The sequence below is a fragment of the Tribolium castaneum genome, chromosome 1 (genome assembly GCF_031307605.1).
Source record: "Tribolium castaneum strain GA2 chromosome 1, icTriCast1.1, whole genome shotgun sequence".
Classification (NCBI taxonomy): Eukaryota; Metazoa; Arthropoda; class Insecta; order Coleoptera; family Tenebrionidae; genus Tribolium; species Tribolium castaneum.
Window position 1 is genome coordinate 29,876,747 of NC_087394.1, and position 21,556 is coordinate 29,898,302.

Below are 21,556 nucleotides of genomic sequence, written 5' to 3' on the forward strand. Positions count from 1 at the left end.
ATTATAATTTCAGGTAAAAGAATTAAATTTTCCAAATTAATTAAAAAAAATAACCAGTTATTTTAATTATGAGCGATACGCCTGTAAGCCAGGCAACCAAGAATTCAGTGAATCACGTGGTAGGTAACCTACAAAACGTGTTAAGATAACCTAAAAAAAAAATAAGTTCAATTTAATTAAAGGGGGTTAGTTAATAAAACCTAATAATACAAACCAATGTAGAAAGGTCCAAAAAATGGATGCTTATGATATTTTTAAAAAATTAAGTCAGGGTGCGAAGTTTTCTCGTGAACATAACATCAAGAAAGTGAGTGCAGTTACAAAAAAAAGTGATAACAAACTTAATGCCCCCTTAATTTGCAGAGTTATAGCAACAATGATGTGATAAAAGTTGAGAAAAATGATAACGAACCAAAAAATCAACCTGTATCTATCAAAAAGGAAAAGGAGGAAAATCCTATCACTCTTTTAAGTAGTTTAAAATCTTCAACAGAGACTAGAGGCAAGAAACGTAAGCATTCCGACCCTGAATCTGAAGAAAAAAAGAAAAAGTTATTAAAACAGGAAGAAGTATGTTTTGTTAAATATCCGGAAATTATTTTTTAACTGTTCATTTACAGGTGAACCATTACAGAAATTTAAACAAAATATCTGTTGTTGGCAAACGCGTACCAGAACCTGTTAAAACATTTGACGATTTAAACGTGGACCCTATCATAATCAATAATGTAAAAAAATGCGGTTACATTGAACCAACTCCTGTGCAAAAACAAGCAGTTCCAATTATGCTAGAGGTGCGAGATTATATTTCTTACATCACTCCATTTATAGAAAATTTTAGGGGAGAAATTTACTAGCGTGTGCCCCTACTGGGTCTGGCAAAACTGCAGCGTTTTTGATCCCGATTTTACACGATCTTAAAGGGCCCAGAAAAGAGGGTTTTAGGGCTCTGGTTTTGTGCCCAACCAGAGAGTTGGCAAAGCAGACGCAAAGGGAATGTATTCGTTTATCAGAAGGAAAGGGTTTTCACGTGCATGTGATAAGCAAAATAAATAAAGCCCTGATACAGTATGGACCAAACAGTTCGCAAAAATTTGGTACTAATTTTTTTATTTATTAAGTGGCCTGTGACTTTTATATTAAGTTAGTGGTTACTTTGATCTGAAATTTATTTGACTGTATGTTTTTTTTTATCACAGTTAATTATTTACTTCCAGATATTTTGATTACAACTCCGAACAGGGTTTGCTTTTTATTAAAGCAAGATCAGGCTGCATTATCATTAGCAAAGTAGTATTCAGATAATGTAAAATTGCAATTAAAAATAATTTTTTGATTGTAGTATCAAATGGTTAGTCATTGATGAGGCAGATAAGCTTTTTGAAACTGGAAATAGGGGCTTTAGAGAGCAGTTGGACCAAATATTAAATGCTTGTACAAACAAAGAGAAAAAAGTGGCCATGTTTAGTGCCACATACACACCAATGGTTGCTAAATGGTGTGTTCATAATATGAAAGGATTAGTTCGCATTACTGTTGGACAAAGGTTTTTTTTCTAAATAGTGCAAGATCTCATTTAACTTTGTAATTGTAGAAATGCTGCAGCAGATACTGTTGACCAAGAATTATTATTTGTTGGTAACGAACAGGGAAAATTATTAGCTTTTAGAGATTTGGTCAAAAAAGGTTTGACACCTCCAGTTTTGGTTTTCGTTCAAAGTAAAGACAGAGCGCAACAGTTGTTTAATGAATTGATTTATGATGGAATTAACGTTGATGCTATCCATGCAGACAGAACACAACTGCAGGTAATTTTTTTAATATTTTGCAATCGTTTATTTATTTTTGTGAATATTTGAAATGAAAAAAGAAAAAAGCTTTTTCCAACTGCAAAAAACTTGTTCGATTTATTGCGTTTATGATTTTTTAGAGAGATAATACCGTTAGAAGTTTTCGGGAAGGTCGTATTTGGGTGTTAATTTGCACTGAGTTGATGGCTCGCGGTATTGATTTTAAAGGAGTTAATTTAGTGATAAACTATGATTTTCCACCGTCGGCTATTTCTTACGTTCATAGGGTGGGAAGGGCTGGACGTGCGGGACGTACAGGCAAAGCTATTACTTTTTTCACAGTTGAGAATACTGTTAATTTAAGAAGGTAATTATAAATTTTGGAAACGAAATCGTTTAATAAACAATATTATTTGGTGAATATTCCAGTATTGCTTATGTTTTGAAAGAATCTGGTTGTGAAGTTCCCTCATATATGCTTACTATGAAGAAAACTTCGAAAAAAGATAGGAAAAAATTGGAGAAAGCGGCGCCTAAAAGAGATGATATTGATACGAGGCCTAAATATGAAATTTTGAAGAGGCGCTTGAAGAAAAAGAAAGGAACACCAATAAATCGAGAGGGTGCAAAGACCCAAAAATCAGATAATAAGAAAAAAACGAAAAGCAAAAAAACCAAAGAAAACACAGAATCCAAAACGAGTAAAACGGTAGTGAAAAAAGGAAAAAAGAAAAATGCTTTGACTAAATAATAAATTAATAAATAACTTTAATGCAAATAATTTGTTTTATTTCAACCGTTCACTTTGTTATAAATTAAAGATTTTTTGTGTAGTGGTGGTAGTTTTTGTCACATTGGAATGTTTGTATATCGAGTTCATCATTTTACAAAGTCGTTTTACATGGATGGCACAGGCAGGTATAACAAGCAGCAACTGGGACTGAAAATCCCAATGCTAATTCCACATGTTAAATCAAGTGTTTCAGGAAACTACCAAACAGAGAAACTGAAATTGTTTCAGTAGTGAACAACCCAAAAGGTAAGTCTCGTCTGAATTGAACAATAAATTAACATAGGCACTCGTCGCTCGTTGGCGTTGCACACTCATACAGGGTGTCCCAGCGATGTGAAGAAGTCCATTATTGACCATTAAATGTTAGAGAAATAATCTTTTTTTTTTACAAAAACCGTACACACTAACCCCCTGACTCACCCAAAATTAATGTCAAATATACAAGATCTTTCCGAATTTTCCAATGCTTCCAATTTTTTTGCATTTTACATCCGCAGATCGTTAAGCTCATTATCTTATCTAAATCATCTATAACACTTTTTGCCTTTTCTCACTCAAGTTAAACCGTCAATGGGTTTTTCTTTGTCAGAGGAGAATTTTGCGTGACTTCAAAAAAAAGCGACAAGCTACAGGGCGCCCTTTTTATTTGTTCCCGCCTCAAAATTTTTGAGTAGACAACACAATATACATTTCACAGTTAACTTTTTTTTAAGTTTTTAAACTTTCCCGTTTAACGTAAATTAATTTCGAGTTTTGTAACCACATGGTTGGAAGGAGTTTGTCTCTTCGGGTATCGTCTCGCATAGAGTCAAACTGCTGTCTCATAGTTTCAATTGAATGCTCTCAAAGCCATTATTATGTCGCTTTTTTCGGATTTTGAATACATTTTTAAACGACAAGTTATTTAAAGTCAACGTTACTTGTATTTGACAATAGTTGTTTACTCTTAACTTTGCGCTAATTCTAAAAATCAAAATTCTAAAAATCAGTTTTACTTTGAATTGTATGTATAATTGGTTGCCTGTTTTCAAAATTCAAGGCATGAACAGATAAAATAGGCGCCCTGTGTAATAGACTCGATACAAAGATGTGAAACGACATTTAAATCAACCCTTTACTGGTTGGGAAGGGTTATTTTGCTCAAAAAGCTCGACAAATGCCTGAAATCACACTTTTGGAAAAATTAGGTACCAAGAGTGCCTTGGACGCTGCTTTTGACAGTTGTCACCGCGAAATTGTCACAGTCCGCGTTGTTATCTTTAAAAAAATCAAACGAAATTCGTGATTAATTGTGCTGTGTGGTTCAAAAGTGCAAAGTGGGACACCTGTTTTGTGAAATATTAGTGAATTCGAAAATCCGGGCGCGCGCGGACTGTGACTTCGCGCGCACAAAGACTGCCTCTTGATTGTGTTTATGGAGGAAACTCGGGGAAATACCGGTTCAAAAGACTGCTACACACACGTTTTTGGATTTGAGAAAGGTAGGTGCAACACTTTTGCGGTCCAAAACCTATTTGAACGATAATTTTATTTGCACCAGATTATGACGTCATTGTCAGTTAGGCGGAGGTTTAAAATACAAATTTTTCCAAACTTTCTGACTTGGAAGAGTGGGGTGGTAAATCATAAAGTGTTGTTTGAGACTTAGTAGCCCCGTAGAGTAGAATTTGGCAAAAAAATCTCGAAATTAATGTTAAACTTGAGGAAAAAATACACCAAAAACGACACAAAATCAGTGTTAGTGCGCCCTAGCTGATCCAAAAAGACCAAAGGAACATTTCTACCAACTATGCAAAGGGGATAAGTGGATTTTCTCGAAAAACATTGTAAAATATTCATGGCTCCTTATAATCTGGTAGAATTTGCGCACGTCCACTATTCTTTTTTAATAATTTACACTTTTTGTATTATCTAAAATGTGTGTTCTGGAAGAAAACTAAGGAAAATCGGGACAAATGCGTCTTATTAAATCAAAACACAAAATAATTTATTTTCACTGATAAATGGTCGTTTATGTATGATACCTAGTCAGAAATTTTAATGAGAGATGATGATTTTTCATTGCAACGTGGGTATTTATCTTATTAGAAGATCTAATAAGTAATAACACTGGTTCAAGTCATCAATATCAAACGAAGGTTACTCCTAATGACAAACAATTGTAAAAGTAAAATTAATAGAATCAGACTGTGAGCTCCTAGCGTGCTATTGTATCACTCAGAAAGTAGTTTTTATTAATTAGATGGGACTAGAAGAGATATAAAAGGAACACCTGTCATCGGCCTTAAGATATATTCCTATTATTTATGCCATTGACACCCAATACAATGATTTATCAAGTAGCAATTAATTTTTTGTGTTCATTTGTTGAAAACAGTGATTTTTATGTAATCGGAGTTTTTTCTACATCTAAGGGTAGTTGTTACAAAGTATGCGCAATGCAATAAAAGTAAAATTGTGTGAAGATTCTCTGAAAAATTATTATTCAGTTATACCATTTGCTCTCACTGGCGATTATATCTATTTCAGTAATAAAATCAAATAAAACTTGATTACACACCTGGTTAAATTTTTATGATTTAATTAAAAAAATCGGGAGTGACTTGAGCATTTACAGAACCTGTATGACTGGGATTAGGTATTAAAGTGTCTTATTACAGGTGAGTGAAATTCGAAGAACGACTTTATTTTATAACACACTATTAACGTCTATGCATTAATAGCAAAAAATGAAGTAAATTTAGAAAATTTTCACTTGGGATCTAGATTATATCAACTTGTTACATAAATAGTCATTGATTACCTGGTTAATGGCCAATTTATTTCATTATTGTTTTTGAGGACTCGGGATGTAGCTACTTGATAAGAACAAACAAGACGTTATCGACGAAATAACGTATCATTTAATACTCTAAGATCTGATACTCAACCAGATCACATTCTAAAAGTGTAATTGGGAACTGCCAATCGCAGGACCACCCACAATACAAAAAATATCCACTGTTTAAAAAATGGGACACGTACGAAGGTCTGTCATGTTTTTAAACATTCTGTTCTGACCAAAAAGTACGTGGAAATGTTTGAGAATTTCTAGTTTTATATACGATATATCAACGTAGTGTCACACATTTTTAATTGATTTATAAATGATTTCATTTTGATTCTGCTCGATTTTAAATGACTTCATACCCAGATGCAGTGGCAGGTGTGCGTAACATTTTATTTTAACAAATCTTTTTCCAATAATAATACATTTTTTAATAGCAGCGTATTATGTGAGACAATAGCGGGTAATAACAAATATGTCCTAAATTGAATGAGAGCTTTCCAGTCAAATTAACGATTCTAACAAATTAACAATCGAATATAAAACTGTTCTGTTGGATCCTGTCATTTCCTCCAGCAACGTGATTGCAATATAAATTCGAGGCATGCAGCGATTTAATTAGGAAATTATTGTAGCCATTCAGCCATTTAATTGGAAAACAATTGCAGCTTACCAATATAATAAAATGAAAGAGAAATATTGGGCTAAAACGAGCAGAAAAAGCCATCATTTCAATTTAATACAACGTTACTTTTTGTCATTCAATCTGTTTTCTACAAATTGATTTCAATTAAGCTCTGGTGTTCCGAATGTAATTTGCGACGACGACGGGGACACCTAAAAAATAACACCTGTATCTTCCTACCCATAAATGGAAAACCAGTTGGGAATAGTTTATTCCGCAATAAATGAATATGCGTGAGATATGTTCGCGGAGTACGGCGCCAACAAATTGCTGCAATTATCACCAAGAATAATTTAGTTGCATTTAATTTTAACTAAGATGAAGCACGTGGAAATTTAACCATACGCAGTCTATTATCATTCCGAATTCAGGTCATTTTCGCAACCTGGCAGGATTTTTCGAAACTGCGATGAGTGATCGAATGGCATTCCATTACAAAGCTGGTTTCAGAATAGACAGGTGCCTGACGATGGCGATAACTACCAGGAACTTTCAAATTATGTGGCTTGTAATACATTCCACGATTTCTTCCAACTGCGATAAACAAGATTAAAAAATATTTGATTTAACAATAATAATTTGAAAAAGTTTAGGCAATTACGATAATATGACTTTGGCGCTGAATTCATATGTTAACCGAAGGATAATCGTTTTGAATTACTGCTTTTAGATTTGGACGAGTTCATTTGAGTAAACAAATTCATTGTTGTTATATTTTTTACAATTACAGTAACGTGTCTTTAGTGCGATGCATTTTATTATCCTTTCACGTTTGTTATTTAATAACGATGTCTCTACAGTTTTTACAGTACCTAGTGTAAAAAATAGCCATGAAAGCAATTTCTTCTTCAACACCTTCAATGCCACTGTGACTAAATCGAGAAATACCCTCGTACATTAACTCGTGCGTTGAATGAATTTCCCTGTTTGATCCTTTAAGGGCCAGTTGAACTTGTCCTCACTGATAAATTCCTCCAGTAGATCAAATAGTCAGTTTCTTGCCATTTTATAGTTTCACTTGAAGTCGCTTCATCGAAAATCAAGTTAGGAATAAATTTTATTCATCAGGATATAAGGCTTTACTCATTTTATGAATTAGCACAGTTATTGTTCAGAGAATTTTATATTAAAAATCATACAAAATTTATAGACTTTGAGAGTTTTCTTTCTGAAGATGTTCCAGGAATATAAATATGAAACAGCTTTATAGACCGTAATTCATTCAAAAGTTTATAAATGACTGTAAATTCCACTTCATAAAACAGTGTAAATGGTCGTTTGAGACTTTACAGCTTGTTATCAGGTTAGAGGGAAATTGTTTTAGCACTTTATTGAAAATTAATAATTAATTTTTGATTAAAAATTACAGTCAATAACAACAGTGCTCAAATGTTATAGGTATATTACCAGTGCTTAATAGTTACTTAATAAGAATTTTTTATTGGATTGGGTACATACAGGCTGAATCAAAAGTCTCTCAAAAAATTAATATATGGATCGTTTTTCAAAATCCCGAACTGCGTTCAATATCCAAAATGATTACAAGATGGTCAACTATTATTCTTGATAAAAACGCGTTTTCTTTTTGCATATTTTTGACTACTTATTTAATTTTTGTCGAATTAATTTCCCTGATTTGGTAGAAATATATTCTTGGGCTCTTCTCTTCACGGAATTATCATTTATTCTTTTTCAACGTTGTGCTTATAAGTACTTTTTTTTCTTAAAAAAACTGAATTTAGAGTATAAATTGTTGCTACACAATTTTTCTTGGTGCACCGCAAAACTATTTCTTTACTTGTTTTTAGCACTTTGTATTTTTCAAAAATTAACAATAACTGTCCACGTTGACTTAACATAGTATAAAATTTTTTCATGTTTACTTATTTATACTTTATTTTCAAATCCTTCTTTATTGGTCTATCGGTCTTCTTTAACCCCCCCCCCCTTGTGTAAGCCTTTCTTACGAAAAATATTGTTTGTTGATTTTTAATAAACCGCAAACAAAATTTTGTACAACAGATTTTCTTTTTTGCATTGATATCTTCTGATGTCCTCAAGAGTTTTTCGAGATGTCCTATGGGTTTTAAAAAGGATTCTTCTTAGCATTTTCGTAATTTATTTTTAATAAGCATTTTTGTAATTGAGTGGTGTGTGGTGAATTTTGGAGTATAGGAAATAATAAAAAAATTGGTATAAGTTATACGTAGTGGGTCGCCTGCAACGAATTCGGCAGGTCCTTTTGTGCGATCTTGTCAGCAAAGGACCGTTTTATTAAATTAATCCTTTATGCAAATCGTTTATCCTGTGTTAACTATTGGGACTGCGTACCATTTTACAACAAATTCGACAGTTTATAGCGCTCTCAGTTTTAATCCATTCGGATATTTGCATTCATAAATTCAGATAGTAATAATGTGATGCTAGTAGAGCGAGACCAAGAGCAGTTTTGTGATTTAACATTCGCAGTCTACCGATATTTCATAGTTATTATGCAAATATGCATTACGTACCTAGTATAGCAGTCATTACGAATTAGCCAGTGTTATTATCGGTAATTACCATTGGGGATAACCTTGATTAGAACGCGCCACTTTGTATACGACTCAACAAATTTCTCTCCACCATTTGTTGTGCATATTCGAGATTTATCGCACATATCTAAACTTGTGTATACGAGCTGATTGAAAATGCGCTCTAGATACCATTTATCTTTAAAAAAATGTCTCCTGAGAAATAAAATGTTGGAGCTTTCGAAACCTCTCCGAATGTGCAAAGCTGCCTCGAGGATTTGTCGGAGAGCATTTCTTGTAAAGTGACAGCTTGTGAATACACGACAAATTACCGAGATAAATATTAATCCTGCAGAAGAGCAGCCTGTGTGCGTTATGAACTGTCTGTGTGCTGCCGCTGCCTTCAAAGTGCTTGCCAGTGGCGGTGTTGCTCTGGCCCTGTCTTCTTCTTGTACCGGAACATCTGCTGCACTATCGCCAATCTCGGCACAAATCCTCTTATTGCCTTGAACGCATGCACTGATGTAGTCTGTGATGGGGCTAACTACATGGCAACGTTTGGAGCGCTTTAGGGAAGAATTTGACCGACGTGTAATTATAACTCCTGTTATTTTCAATTAGTCAATGTGCAATGATTAAAAAACATCGAACGATTTTCAAATGCTCGTGTTACAAGATGAAAGATAAATAAGTGTGGTATTAGTAACACAAACGACAGAAAGAGAACGAACAACCAGGAAAAATCAAACAACGCCCAAGCATTGAAACTGTATTATTTTAACTCTCCTTTCCTACAAGTTGATTTTATGAACATTATGGTTGTGGGAGATTGTGCTAATGGTTAAAAATCGCCTAGAATTTTTAAAGTGCATGTCGATCATAAAAGATATGTTTATCAAACAAAGGTCGCCAACGACGTATTGTGACATTCCATAATCCATACTGAAATGTCACAGAAAGTGCAGTCACAAGAAACTTTCCTGAGACAGAAACGTATTGTTTGATTGCAATCAATACTAATTGTCTCTTGGTCAAAATATGGCGATGAGATACCTCCAGTTGTAATTAAAATATCTAAAGCAATAAATGTCACGAAATAAATCACTTTCAATAACAGATTACACAGACAAAAGAAAAATACAAGGTTTTACCTCAGGTTTTACTTTGCATTTGAAATGAATTATTTAACATTAAGCGTACCTACTTATTTTCTTATCCAACATAATAAATTGTTTGTTCAATTTATGTTCTTGTCGTTGTAACACTGCTTTCGTTTTGTTTATCTGGGGATAATTTTGTTTCCAACAAGAGGGGTTCATCGTAGTTAGCATTCATTGAATATTGATTTAAAAATCTGGAAAGGAACAAGAATAATTGAAGACTGAAGGGACAAGTAACAAAATGACTTTCTTCTTTCTTTCTCTTAAAAAATACATTGCTAATTTTTAAAATTCTGTTTTCGAAACACAGTTACAAAGACATATTGGACAAATAATGCTCCAAACTAAACACTAAGAATTAAAAAAAAGGTAATGCAATATTGATCTAAAAAAAGGACAACTAAAAGAGTGTTTTCTAATATAAAACAATAAATACTCGTACCATGCCCTCTTTGTGATGATACGTCGGTTCCATTCATGAATTAGCAGCATTTTAGATACTGGAAACTCTGAAGAGAATCCTATTTACGTTGGAACAAGTCCTGGAACTTGTGCTCCAGTTCTGGCTGAATAACCAGCATGTGAAACATATTTGTAAATACCTTGAGGCTTAACATTTTTTAAAGATTAATCAACTAATGTTATGCTTTTCGTGTAGCTCAGGGCGGCGGGTTTGTGTGTGGTATTAGCAATTTAGATTAAAATGTAGACATAAATAATTTTATTTGTTCGAATGGAGCGATTCTTGTCGCTTTTTCGAGGATACCTCGTCTCCCGTTTTATTGTGTGCTACTTTGTAAAGGAAGGATGATGACGAAAAGAGGAAACGGTAAGTGACAAAGAGGAATTTTACAAGCGGTCAGAAATGCGGAAAACTCACAAAGCAAAGCAATTTCAGAGAAATGAACAGGGGCCAAGTCTAACACGGCCAGGCAGTGATAAATGTTTACTGATTTTGGTATTTGTATAATGGCAGTTGTAACAGCCAACAACTTAATTGCCAATTGGACTCATTTCAAATTATTTGTTTCATTCAAAAATTTTAAAGTGTGGTGATTTCTGCAATTACGGCTATAATCTACTTATTAACATCCCACTAGGCAGTTATTCAAAAGCGGCAAGAATTTCAATTGCCATTGTTTTCATTCGGAGCTGAGATCTGTTTTCTGCAGCAGTATTCGGTTCCTTTGAGCAATTACAACGTCACCCTCTCGTAATCACCCAATAAAACCAAAGAATGGATTAAATCTATGATTAGCCGGGTTTTTGTCCCTCCAAATGACCGTGAGAGACAATTTCTAATATGATTTATGGTACAAGAAGGAGCATTGGTAATTAGGAACAAGTGGGCGGATTACAAAATAATCGTCGAACATCACGAGAGCCTAAAAGAAAACAATCTATTGTATTAAAAATTGATGAGGCGGTAATTACGTAATTACTACCCTTAAAACAATTTTTCGGTGGAATTTGTAACGCAACTGTTTTTTAATAAAATCTCAGACACATTAGAAAGTGAGAAATGAAGTAATACGTATTATGAACGTTATTATGTGTATTTCGTTTGATGTTCGTAAAAAAGACAAGTTTCTGGCACTTTCAGCTTGGGTGGCCCTAACTTTGTTAATGGACAAAGTTGGGTTTTTGCCAACTTGCCAGTTCATCATCGCTTCAGGTATTATTTGCGCAAAATGAAGCGTTTAATTAACTGACAGTTTATTAGGACCTTGTAAGCCAAAACAACCAGATAAAAGCTTCGGCTTATTTACTGCTAATTCCCTAAAACGACAACGCTAATTTATGCGTCATTGCCTTAATTTCGCAACAAGATATTCATTTAATTACAAGAAAAAATAATTGATGCATTCAGAGATCGGTTTCGATACTCGGATCATAATCTGCAGTCGTTAGGGAAGCTGGGTAAAAAAACAAATTTGGGCAAATTGGTGGGTGAACGCTTTCAACACGTTGAACACCTGCTACGAAAAAACGAATTAAATTTCACATAACTTAGAACAAAAACCTCGGCCAAATTCATGGTATGGTGACAAGCTGTAACCATAATTTTATCACTGAATATGTTGCATAAATTATAGCGCACTTCTCCGGCGACATCAATTAACCGGTCAGCTATTTTAATGAAGGAAATGGTTCTGAAAGACAAGTTCATTAGGCGCTTCAAAAATACATGTAGTCAATACACTGTGCAGATGAAGTTTGCCAATTCATTTCAAGTGGATTTTATATTTTTCAATTGTACAATGTACAGACTTGAGCATTGCAATGTTTTCCCCGCTGAACTGGCTCTTCAAAGTGATAGTTAGTTCGCCGGTTGGATCAAAGATGGCCCCAACTGCTCGAAAATGAGTCTAAAAACTAAAAGTATTTAATTGGGGAAACTCCATTACAGGAGGGTCATTAATCAATAAAGATACAAGCGGTATAAAGCAGAGGCGTAATGAGGTGCCCCCACTTTCGAAAATTTTTGAATGTATTATTAAAGACTTTGGCTTGATAAAAGATGGTAATTTGAAATAATAAATAACACCTTGTAGAAGTAAAGGTGTTAATAATTGGCGTTGTTAAGGTTAAGCTACAGTGGGCTTGTTCGGGCCCTAATGCATGTTATCTAGAATGTTAATAGCTCGTAAGTCAATTAAAACAGACCTCTAAATACACGAGTGAGAACTGAACAAAATCTCCACTGGTTGAAGGAAATTATGACAACAAAATTTATTAGTTTTATAATTGAAAAAGTTGCTTTTGAGAACGAGAATGAGAGGAAATCGAGTTGTGTTACTTTACAGATGTAATTATGAAGTGTATTTCTTTATATTTTATTTCTTGTGACATGTAATGGGACGACTGCCGGTGGTCTTTCGTATAATAAAAATAAATTAGGAGTAATTATGTCGTGTTTTCACTGTTTTCGTATGCATGAAGGTTTTCGAAATGACTCAAAGTGTACCACAATGCCTCTGTCTTTTTTACAAACTGTAAGTAAATGTTATTAATCAAGTAATTAATTAAAAAGTTCGAAAGTGTCTCAACTTCTACAAAACAATTAAAAAGTTCTAAACTGCTTCGAAACTTGTGCAAAACAAAAATTTTAATCACATGTAATGAGAACACGCTAGATCTGCAAATAATTTGTGAGAATATCTTATTAATTCGTCGCTGGGAGCTTGACTTAATGATATGAATATTGAGTATGGTCAAGGACGCCATTTCATTATCATCCTGATTTATATCATGCTACCACCACTCTTAATAACTTTAATTAGCTTTTTGGATTTGACTTAACATGCATGAGAATTTTTGTACGATGGGTGGATGAGTTCACATGTGGACGTTCATAATCGAATTTAAAGGAGCATTAAATTAAATATTGTTTATAAAGTCTGGTTACTACGGAATTGTTGATAAATATTTCACATTCTAAATCATTTTTATTTTGAAGTCTTTTTATGGCGATTATGAAACTGATGTACAAATTAAATTGAGATTTATTTTATCCCAAATTCATGTAGTGATCATCTTTTTAAGGATTTTTAAGGATGCATCTTTATTATTAGTGGAAGTTGAGAGACACACAGTAAATTGGATACAGTTCACGATTTTTATATGAAAACCTGCACAATGTCCCTGTAAGCAGTTAGGATTTTTTAATATTAAGTGGAAGACTAAATTTCCTAATTTGAGATTTAATAAATAGAGGATGGTAATATTCGATGTCTAAATGCCTGTCATTAGTTTGATAAAGCGGCTTTTTCTGATTTTACATGAGAAATTCACAGTCTAGATGAAAATCACTCTAACACACATTGTACATTTTATAATATACTTTTATCTTCATCCATTGTTTTTCAACGAAAAATATAAAATTCAAGTTTTACTGGATTTGTAGAAAAATCAATCATAAAAATTCATCTTCAATTTTTTTTTGCCATGAACCATTACTATTCAAACGATAAGCAAGTAGTCATACTCATAGTTATACCAATTGTGATTTTATTTATTATTTCAGTTAAACGCAGTATCAAATGCTAAATGTTTTTTTTCTGAAAAAAAATCAGAAATGCACCACAATCGACTCTCTCTGTAATATAGAGCAAGGATTTATCCTGAAGCTCGTTTGACTATTTCTTTTTTTTTAATTCGGTACTTTTAAAGAAATGGCTAGTGGCAAACATTGTCTCCAACTTTCTTTAACCACTTTCTGGAAGTGTCTTATCAAATTTCTAGTTTCTAATTTGCGATTTGATATTATTGGTGGTATTTTTTAAATTTTTTTCTCATATTTGCTTCATGACTTCTCGGCTTGTTTGAAAATATCCAATCAAACTTGTAAAGCCGTCAGATCAGTTCTAATCAAACCAGTTGTGCGTGGACCAACGACCTCAAGGTGATCGCAAAAGGTGGATGATCTTCTGGATCTTCATGCCACGCTTCCTTTCGTATTCCTTCGCAGCGTCTCGGGCACGCGATAGGCCACGCGAAGAAGTCTTCTGGGAGCCACCTTGGGCTGCTACCTTGACTGTTCTTTTATGGCGTTCGAATCCGTTTGACCCATCGAAAGCTGACCGGAAAATATTGGCGTGAATACTACTGGGCGCTTCGAATAATGCGTTTTTTATTGAAAGCTCTCTCGAAGCAGATTTATGTCTTTTTTACGCTCCCGTGGCGATACTTCGAGGCGGTGACATAAAAGGCAGATAATTAGAGATTATTGTGTGTGGCGCTACCTTACAGTTTTATGAAGAAATATAATATTTTCCGATAATGGTTTGGAAATAAATTATCTGTTTAATACGTTTTCGGGTATGAAAGCTCGGTGATCGACTGTTGTTCCATAAAAAATATACACACTTTGATCCTTTCCTGCTAAAGGCCATTTCTCGGGGAACGCAAAAATTGATAAATTTTCTAAACCGGTTGTTGGTTTATTGCATATCAAGCAATGTTTTACGAGTGTGTCTAACGAACATTTATCACCGGCTATATTTCTATAGTTCCGAGTTCTATGAGCTATCTTCGGAGATTCCACATGTATGCTTAATTTATTGGCCAATAAAATACTAAAAACAATATTTCGGTATCACGATGAGACTTTGAGGGCAAGAATGTGGACACACGCGGTTAAATTTATGAACCGAATTTTGAATATTCAAGATGTTAAACGGCGGTTGCGCTTGGTGGCAGGATGCTACCGAATAAGGATCGGCTTTAGATAAACATTCCTGCTATGAACACCCGAAATGAGACAGTTTTCGGTAAATAAGAGGCAGGAATATTTGTGTTTCACTACGACAATTCCTTACCTATAATGCGGTATTTACTTCGCGCAGTATTCACACTGCGGCCTTTATTCTCTCTCCCACCGTGTTTTCCAATTTGGAAATAGGTATTTGCTTACGAGTGAAGTTGAATTCATGCGATACTGTAATTCTGAAGGATGAAATAACGGAAATGCGGTTTACTAAGTGGTTTCACTGCCAACGGGCAGAAAATCCTTTTTATCATTGTTTAGATATTTTTGTATTAAAAAATTTGCAAAGGTTGATGTAATTAATCTCGTCTTGTGTGACGTGGCAGAAGGCTTCTTTTTTAATAAATAGCGTTGTTAGCCATAGGTTTATTCGCGTTTAATGCAGCATAAAACGTAAAACTGGCTCATAAATCTGAATTTTGACTAAACTCATTATTGTGATTTATATTAACCGGTATCAAAACGAATCGTACAGAGTGTGTTTGATCGAGATTAACTTTTAATTAGAATGTTCAGTGTATCGAAAATATGTCAACTCTCTTGGCCGTCCGAAATAAATATCCAGTTTTGATGTCGAGGACGGCTTTTAAAAAACGTTTCATAACACAGATATAAATGGTGGTATTTTGATTATGGCCTGTAAGAGTTGACCATTACAAGTATTAAAGCTATACGAGAGAAACATCTGCGTCCAATAAAATGATAACAAATTTCAAGATCTCTCCAGGTAGTTGTCAGAAATGATGATTGATTGCCCGTCCATGCGGATTGAGAATAAAAAGGGATTTAGTGAAAAGCTGTTTTTAGAAGCAAATTCGTGTCTGCAATTACAAGCAAACAAACTTTTATACAAGTCGAAAATAAATTACGGAAATTCTGAACACGTCACTGGTCCGAAAATGTGATAAGAAAATTAATACTGAAATAAAAATAATAACTGTTAAATTGTTGCTGCAATCTGCTAACACCGGTATTTATGGCAAACAATTTGCATAAGCCACAAAAAAGTGATAAAAATTAATTCCTATGTGAGCTTTTACTGATGCATGAATACAAGTATTATAACTTATGAGGCATAATCATGATGTAAAAATTGGTAGTAAAACATAATGTTGTTGTTTATGATCACATAACAATAAATGAACATTTTGGCCCAAAAATGAAGATCTGAATTTTTTTCATTTTTTTTTGGTGTTATTAATATTACAAATATCACGTAGATATATTTGGGCTTTGTCCTATTTTACCCTTTTACTCCGATTAGATGACCCTGCCATATAAATATTCTCCAAAGTGAAGTTTTACGTACTCTCTCAGGAGCAACAATTTTTTAACAGTTTTCAAGCAGATCCCGAAGGAGTAGCTATAGGGACTGTCGACCAATTTCTACAATTTAAAAAGCCCCAGTGTTATATGTGAACCTTTCGTTCTTACTTATTCAGCCTAGAACCTTTTCATGTTCTAGTGTTAAATAATTATTAACTTTTATTAGTAATTTTTTAATGTAACTCGAAATAAACACTTTGACAATAGTAGTATGTGTAAGTAACAGTGGGACCCCAATGGGTAGTGCGTGTTAACTTGAACCAATGGTTTCCTGCTTGATGATACGACGTAGCTCCATTAAGTCGAGATTAGACTGATTGGTGGCGATTAAATCAATTACAAAATAAAGCCCATCGAACAAGAAAACGGTCATTTGAGTTTTTTGAAAATTTAATGAAGCTTCGGTTTACTTTGCGTGAAGTAAATTTATGTAAAGGGGTTTGTTTTAACGGTCAAGTGAAGTAAGGGTTTGCCAGGTCAAGGATGATTTTCATTGATTGTTTAGGACCGATATTAGCGGTAAAAATATTGGAGTTGCAATTAAGGAAACAATTTTGAAGTAATGAACCGGAATAGGCTTGAATACTGGCTCGAAACTGCAGATGTTTCTCCGTCATATTTCTTTCGAGCTCCCTGTCCAGTATGAATATTCAACAGAAGAATAACTTTTAACGAAGGTAGTGATTTTCTTTTCTTCTTTGATTTGTTCAGGTCTTCCTATTTTCACGGTGCGATCTTAATTTAAAATACAGTTCGATACTTAGGAAGGTCGACTGAAACCACCGTGACTAAACACTTGGGATAATTTATGATAGAGATTTCAGAAGTTTATGTAATACTCTGTGAGCACCACCCAAGTTGGTGGAATAAATTAAATCCAATATTAAAACATAATCATCTTCGCTTTGTAATTTTTTAATACCAAATTGCTGTTCGCGCACGGAACAGGTTCATTATCTTCTTAATTGTTTTCTACTAGGCAGAGTGCCTCACTACCATAATTTCTGCACCGTTTTATCCAAAAAACTGAGACTTTAAACAACTACATTAGGGAACAATGCGAAAATGTGGTTAGCGATAACAATCAGTAATTATCAGTCCTTTCATCGACCTATTAATTGAGGGGTTGGTGTGAATTTAAAAATCCTCCAACCGCAGTCGACTGGCAGTTAAGTGTTTTTGTATGCTAAGTATATCCTCACGCTAGTTACGAATTTCAAAGATACGGCTTATGTGACGGTTACACAATTAGTGTACAATTAGCGTGAAAAGGATTTTTCGTTGAATACACGTTTTTTCGTGCTTCTAATCCGGAAGTTTTTCTTTCGACGTTGACATTTCATGCTCTTTAATAAAAGTTCCAAAAAACTACGAAAGGTAGAGAAAATAAATTTAAAAAGTGTAAACCACATGCTTTTGCAATTAGACATGACATGATGATGACTTTATCTCATGAGTTATGGTTCTTGCGTACAGGATGTATGTTGTAATGTTAAGCCGTCAGTGCTTTTTATTACTAAAGAAGCTGCGTAATGATTATTATTATTTTAAGATTTATGGTAGACAGGTATCCATATCGTACATGATGGGGAATAAGATAAATAGTGGATCGCAAAGCTATGAACGTCCATGAGGCTAATACACTACTGCGAGCATAATTATTATTACCTTTATAAACTCAAGAAAATAGTTTCAAGTGCTTTGTGCACTTTTCTGTTTTTTAATAATAATTTTCCGAGCAAAACTGTAATCATTTTTAATTAATAATTAGCTGCATAGTTATCTTGTGAGGCGTTTTAAATAAAAGTCAATCGTATGTGTTGTATAAAGTTGCATGGTTCAGAGGCAAAGTTTCCCGTTCCTGCAAATAAAGCTAATTATCAGCAGTTTTAGCGATCGATGGAATGTTGCGATCCATAATTAATTTCACTCATAACGGCTTTAATTATGTTTGCATGGTGCAAGATCCTATTGGTTGACATTAAACAAATAGAATTTTCCATGCGTGGGATCGTGTCATGTTAGAATAATACAGCAGGTGATAAATGGAGATAACGCCCTGGAGCATCAACATGACACAGAAAAGGATTTCATGCGAGATACTTTGGTTACGACTTGAGAAAACCCCCATATCGTCTTTTTGCGCAAATATTTGTTGACATAACAAGACATTTTCTTTGGTTGAGGTTGAACGTAACTCAACAATAGAATATCAAAATCCCAATGTTGATCTAGCTCAATTTTCGTTTATTTAAACGAGCGATTGGCTATTAGCTAATATTGTTTTAGTGTAATATTTATGCGAGATTTGGATTTGGAAAACGCTGCGCAAATTCCTTTTTTCAAGGAATGTCCAGTATTCGGATAATTAAAATTTCAGGAATTTCATTCCATTAGATAGGGTTATTAAATATAAATCTGTGTAAAGAGATTTTACGTTCTGCATTTTTTTTAGTTTAGTTAACAGCAATATTGGGTTAGACAAACTGTAATTCAATTTTAAAAAGCGTAATTAAACCGGAACCGGTTGTATCATTTAGCATTTTTTATAAAAGCTTGCACAAGCTTCACTCGTAAAGCTATACTTTCCTTGGTTCTTTAGTAACATAATAAGTATCGAGGAATGTCAATCGAGCAGTTTATCCTCATGTAAAAGCGCTTTAAAGAGGCAAGTCTTCTTGAAATTGTTATACGTGAGGTGGAAAGACAATTTAATAGGAACATGTCGGCGTTTCAGCTAATGAGTGTCTTCAGGAAACATTTACATCGCAGGCGCCACTGCTGCCAACTTACATTGCGTGAAAAATTCCTACACAAATTTACGATCCGATTCGGTTATTTTTTATATCATCGAACAGTAACATCACATATGGTCATATCTTCAGTCGTTATTTTCAATTTTATTAATCAATATTAATAACGTAGAGGTTCTTTCAAGACTTTTGAAAGATAAAAAACAATAAAACTTTTCGGTTCCTAATTATTAAAAACAAGAGAGTATAAACCGTTGAATAGTCCTTTACGGGGAAACACGTTTATTTTGGAGGGCGTGAAAGTAGAAATTAAATGAGAAAATTCGTGAAAGCCGGCAGTGACTTAATCCGTTTTAAATTAGAAAATTTCGTTGGTTATCTTCCGAGGACACTGTATATATTAAATGATGCAAAGTAAGTGTTGGATGTCTGTTAAAATGTAAGTTATCACGTTGAGTAAATAAATGCGAGCTTAGTTCGCTTTCCCTGAAGGTTTCTCGTATCGTATCTGTCATCTTCAGACCGAGTGTGTCTTGAATGATTAAGATAATGGATTAAGACATTATAATCCATTTCTCGCACGGTGATAAACTATATCACTCAAATCTGGAGCCGCTTTCTGGAACCTGAGTAAATAATAATATTCCCTGGATTCTGTATAATTCGGGATTCTCTCACGGCATAATGCACTGCACAACCCAATAATTAAACACGCATTTTGAGTTCGCTAAGGAAGATATTAATAATATTGATGTTGACAAATTGAGATGTTCTTACGTTTTGGCATGCGGGTAACTTGTAAACATATTACGCTCCCAACCCTTTCGAGATGTGTGCAACACATACTGCAAACAATAACGATTCTTATCGGTTAAGTGCCGAGAGGGTGAGCTTCTGTTCCCTGAACACGAAAATGAATGCCAAACTAGAATGCTTACCGGCAGGATTATGACGAGAACACGACTCAGTTTCTAAGACAGTGGAGTCAGCAGTCAATTAGCTAATGGCCTGGTTAATTGCAGCCATTGTCACCATGTACTCGCCAACATGAATTTCGCTGCTCCATTTACTGAGTTTATTTATGCAAAAACTAAATATTTAGCTAAAAGCTTCATTAAATTACAATAGTGCGACTAGTCAGATTTTTTCACCAAATTCCTGCGCCAAAATATTCCAAGATCACGGCGTAACACTCACTAACCGTCAATTAAGAAGGATATTTTTCGGATGCTTGAAATCGTGACAAAACTACAGTTGGCAACGGTCTCATCTCATTTGTACCCCAAACTGAACATCAAATCCTTCCCGAGAGGGTTGTTAAAGCGATCCCGCAATATTACATCAATATCTCTCGAAATAAACAAATAGCTGCAATAATGAGTATGTAATTTTCGCGTTTGGTCGAAAGTGCGAATGTGGTCGTCGATAATTTAATGGGAGTCGAAACGGCATCCGAGTTCATTAGGCGATGCAACCGCAGTTGTGGGCACGTGTGCCATCTTCGACCTTTTGCCCCACCTCGTTATTACAAGCGCTTTTGTCTTAGTTAATTGGCATTTAAGTGAAACTTAGTACTGCTGAAAATTAGAATGCTGATCATAACAAACTGTGGTGATTCTGCATTCATGAACAGAAATTTATTGGACTAGTGCTACTTTCATTGCAATTTGGAGACAGATGGAAACGCATTCTATTTTACTAGTTAATGAGCTACGAGACTAATCGGTTCTCTTCATTATTTCAAGCGACATTTCGTGTTTTTTTTTCAGAATGTGCGTGTGCGGTTCGTTAATGCCTTAAATGGACCGTATAATGAACTAAAATATTGTTAATAATCTCATCGTCAATTACTAGATTAATGTTGTTTATTATGCAAGTTTTATTTACACAACATATGATATGTAGTTGAGTACTTATGTACATGCAGAAAATTATAAAAAGGCGGCAAATTACAGCTAATTCACCCACAGAACGCTCATTAGCAGCAGTTGGTACTTATTCATTAAAATGAATAGTGTTTCAAAAAACAAAATATTTTTTATGACCTTATTCTGGTTTATTTTATTTTTAGTCGTTGCATTTAAAATATATTTGAAGTTTACTCACAAAAGTGGTTGACCTGATATTAAATTATAAAGAATATTGATATAGAGGTACATACCCTACATATTGACATAACGTTATGTGAGAGTCGTTTATTAAAAATAGCCATAAAGGATTTTTCTGGAATGGAGTATCTCTAATATTTCTGCTTTAAAGAAAATAACTTATCACTCTAATGAAACTTTTTAAATACATACTTTAGAAGTAGGACAATAAAAAAAGCAAAGCATGAACTTAAAAGCGTGTACGAGAAAATCATTCATTGCAAATGCCTTCCTAGAAATTGAATTTTTAGAAAAAATACTACTCCCAAATAAAAGTAATGGTTTTTTGATAG

At 34.0% G+C, this 21,556-nt stretch overlaps 2 protein-coding genes across 2 annotated transcripts in view; both read left to right on the plus strand.

Moving 5' to 3' along the window:
- Positions 1-102: 102 nt before the first annotated feature.
- On the plus strand, positions 103-2,568 carry ais (aramis). Its single transcript, XM_015977863.2, has 9 exons — positions 103-307; positions 364-570; positions 621-794; positions 842-1,097; positions 1,218-1,290; positions 1,343-1,546; positions 1,595-1,808; positions 1,931-2,157; positions 2,220-2,568. Exons 1-9 carry the CDS (start codon positions 236-238, stop codon positions 2,539-2,541), a joined length of 1,749 nt encoding a protein of 582 aa, XP_015833349.1. The 5' UTR covers positions 103-235; the 3' UTR covers positions 2,542-2,568.
- Positions 2,569-3,831: 1,263 nt separating this feature from the next.
- The window catches only part of LOC664188 (irregular chiasm C-roughest protein), a 268,755-nt gene continuing 251,030 nt past the window's right edge, over positions 3,832-21,556 (plus strand). Inside the window, exon 1 of the mRNA XM_064359342.1 lies at positions 3,832-4,064. The gene's annotated coding sequence lies outside the window, so the exon portion shown is untranslated. The remainder of the gene's footprint in view (positions 4,065-21,556) is intronic.

Coding starts and splice junctions, on each gene's coding strand:
- ais (XM_015977863.2), top strand. CDS start 236: ATGGATGCTTATGATATTTTTAAAAAATTAAGTCAGGGTGCGAAGTTT. Junction 308..363: donor GTGAACATAACATCAAGAAA/GTGAGTGCAGTT, acceptor CTTAATTTGCAG/AGTTATAGCAACAATGATGT. Junction 2,158..2,219: donor AATACTGTTAATTTAAGAAG/GTAATTATAAAT, acceptor TGAATATTCCAG/TATTGCTTATGTTTTGAAAG.